Consider the following 3,204-nt stretch of genomic DNA (forward strand, 5'->3'; position numbering starts at 1 on the left):
GGTTTTGAGTGAAGGTACAGAAACAGTATATAAGTGCTGGTGTTCGGTTCAGCACCTGCACACTTGAAAGCTGAAGTTACAAGCTGACACTGATAACAGGGAAGATAAGGTATTATATCAAATGCTTGCTGGGAAGTGTCAGATTATTGTCTATCTTTTCTTTCATAAACGACCTACTTTGAATTTTCTGATTTGTACAGAGATGCTAAACATCACCATGAAGCTGCTGACTGTGTCTACACTTCTCTGTGCAATGGTGGCTCTGGGCACTGCTGCTGGTGAGTATTCCAGTATACTGAGCATCATCTATACATCTTATGCATGAATATATTAAACTGAAAATTATAATGAAAATCAACATTTGCTGTTGTCTAGCACTTCCAGATGAAGTGGCCAGTAATGGGACAGAGGCATTAATTTCAGCAGGTCAGTGGACTTTTCAGGTTTGAAACCAAAACTAATCACATTTTTATCATCAGTACATCAGCTTTCCTACGTCAGCTTTCATAAATTTGTTTTCATGTGTGATGGACAAGTACATTTATAGCTTAAAAAAGTTCATCTTTAACACTCAGATAAAAACACATTTTTCATGAATTTTTATTTTAAAAACTTTTCCGACACAGTAAAGTAGCTCAATATTCTTTGATTGTCTTCAGCAGAACATCATGTTGAGAAGAGAGCAGCATCTTGTCCAAGCGGCTGGACTCAGTATGGGAATCGATGCTTTCTCTACGATAACCGTCAAATGACTTGGGCTCAGGCGCAGGTAAAAGCAGTGATGTGAATTTATCATTTATCCTTTGTGCAATCTTAACTCTTTCTGTTTACGTTGTCATTTCTATGAACTCAGTCTGTTGATTTCCATTGTAGCGAATCTGCCAGTCCTTGAATGCAAACCTGGCATCTGTAAACAGCAACGACGAGTACCAGTTCATTCGAGCCGTCATATCTAGTGCCTCTCGTGAAAGTGGACTAACATGGGTTGGTGGCTCAGATGGTCAACAGGTATATCACTTATCATTATTCAGAGGACCCTCCCCCATTAGCAAGCACGTGGTGACAGTGGGGAAGAAAAACAATTTTTAACAGGAAGAAACCTGAGGCAGAACCAGGCTCAGGGATTAGTTCCCACCTGCAGTAGATATGGAGGTCTTTAAGATGGGATCTGATTATTCAAGACTTTAAAATTCCTTCTTCATATTATTGTATCTACATGCACATTTAGAACTTGGAACTGTAGCTTATTTGTGAACATATTCTTGCCTACGTTTTTCTGTTTTCTAGGAGAATTACTGGTTTTGGATTGATGGAACCTATTTCACATTTACGCAGTGGTGTCACGGAGAACCTAACAACGTTGGGGGAAACGAGCATTGCTTAATGGTGAATTCTTCAGGTAAACCTAAAAGTACAATGTAAGAGCACTATAAATGTTAAAGAAAAAAGGAAACAATACCCAGAATCCCCCAAATAATCTTTATGCATTTAATGTGACAAACAGTGATGAGTGAAAAAATGTCAGCAGTACATTTTTCCATCATATTAATTATTTACATAGTGTTTTGATGCAATGCTAAACACATGTATGTGTCAGGTGCTGTTGTTATACAGAACAACATATTTAGATCAGTGATCATTTCTCCATGTGATTGTGATTTCAGTTCATGCTGATTTTGTGTACTTACAGGAAGCAAGTGTTGGAATGATGGGAGATGTGACAGCCAATACCCATTTATTTGTGTCAGGGCCATCTGCTGATTCCTGGGCTCTCGTGAAGGCGTGGCTACCTGACGACAGAGCAAATCCTCTAATATATCACAATAAGAATCTGGTTCTGATTTGATTTACTTCTTTTCTTTTACTGTAATGCTGCATAAGGAATGAAGCGACAAGTGACATAAACTGGAGCTGCTCTTTTAACAGGAGCAGACTGCATGTGTACTTGAAAGAATGCTTTTAGCAAAACGTTGTTTCCCAGAATGAATTGTTGTTTCTCATCTTCTTCATCATTAAAATCTTAAGCATTGAATCAAAATGGTCTGTGCATTTAAATGCTTCATGCTTATCAGTGTGCTCTTAAATATCACATACATCCTCACTGTAAAATCTAACTAGTTCTCTGAGCTTAAAAAACGTATGCAAACGCATTGACTAGAAAACAAAGAGACACTAACAACGCCTGATGACTAAATTAGGACGACTTAATCATTGTGAGTACAAAGTACTACAGATGACTTCATTTTTCCTGAGTGAGCAATACTAATGGTTTATCCACTGAAAAAGATTTGAAATCTAACAAAATAAAAAAATATATAAATTTTGTGTTAGCTTACTATTTTAAATTTTGCTAATGTTTTATCATCCTTGAACTTGAGATTTATAGTAGAACACTTAAACACTATAATTATGGCTAAAAAATAACTATCAGCATTTCTTCTAATGCAGTTAAACTCAGTCCAACGGTGATTTTCAAATGCAAGAAAGTATATCAGTAAACATCTTGGACACTGTTCTGCTAAATATCAAACAAGCATATTCCTACTATTGTGTCTTGTGCTATTTAATAATACTTAAACAATTATTAAATTGGTATTTGTATATTTTTTTGTTACACAATTTAAAACTTTTAAAAACGTATAATAAAGTATTTCTCAACCTCATGCACTAGCTCACGCTGCCTATACACTGCAGAATGCTAAAGAAAAAAAACTTGTATGAACAGCACACAAGAGTGAAAACAGATATAAGATGCCTAGAAAAATCATATAAATGAAACATGTATGTTTTGGATACTTATGTGAAAGTAATGAGAAAGTGGCCACTTTCATGAGTAAATCACGTAAGCCTGATATGATTCACTATATGAAGCAGGCCACATCTTATGCAGGTCTTTTATAAGTTTTTCCTATTTCTTTTCCATATGGGCAGAAACACAGTCAGCCCAATATTTATGTACTAAAACCAACTATGGTCAGTTGACAGCTTAAGTTATAATTATTTAATTTTTCCACAGAGCCATATCCACCCCTGCTTGTGTCACTCAAGAATGCGAGTTTGATTGATGACCCTAGCCTTGACCTTTTGACCTTACCGGAAGTACTCCGGAAGTGACTAATCGATTCCAGGGCTGTGTCCCAATTCAGGGTCGCATGCTTGAAGTACGTGCACTACGCGTACTATGTACGGTGCGTACTATAAGTA

General features: G+C 36.6%; 1 protein-coding gene across 1 annotated transcript; it reads left to right on the plus strand.

The window, feature by feature from the left end:
• Nucleotides 1–202: 202 nt before the first annotated feature.
• LOC146712249 (ladderlectin-like) lies at nt 203–1,887 on the plus strand. Its single transcript, XM_085452622.1, has 6 exons — nt 203–278; nt 376–426; nt 660–769; nt 874–1,008; nt 1,288–1,399; nt 1,691–1,887. Exons 1-6 carry the CDS (start codon nt 203–205, stop codon nt 1,759–1,761), a joined length of 555 nt encoding a protein of 184 aa, XP_085308748.1. The 3' UTR covers nt 1,762–1,887.
• Nucleotides 1,888–3,204: the final 1,317 nt, after the last annotated feature.

Source organism: Copadichromis virginalis, linkage group LG3 (genome assembly GCF_057382275.1).
Source record: "Copadichromis virginalis isolate Kocher_CV1m ecotype Utaka linkage group LG3, C_Virginalis_male_GT1.1, whole genome shotgun sequence".
Lineage (NCBI taxonomy): Eukaryota > Metazoa > Chordata > Actinopteri > Cichliformes > Cichlidae > Copadichromis > Copadichromis virginalis.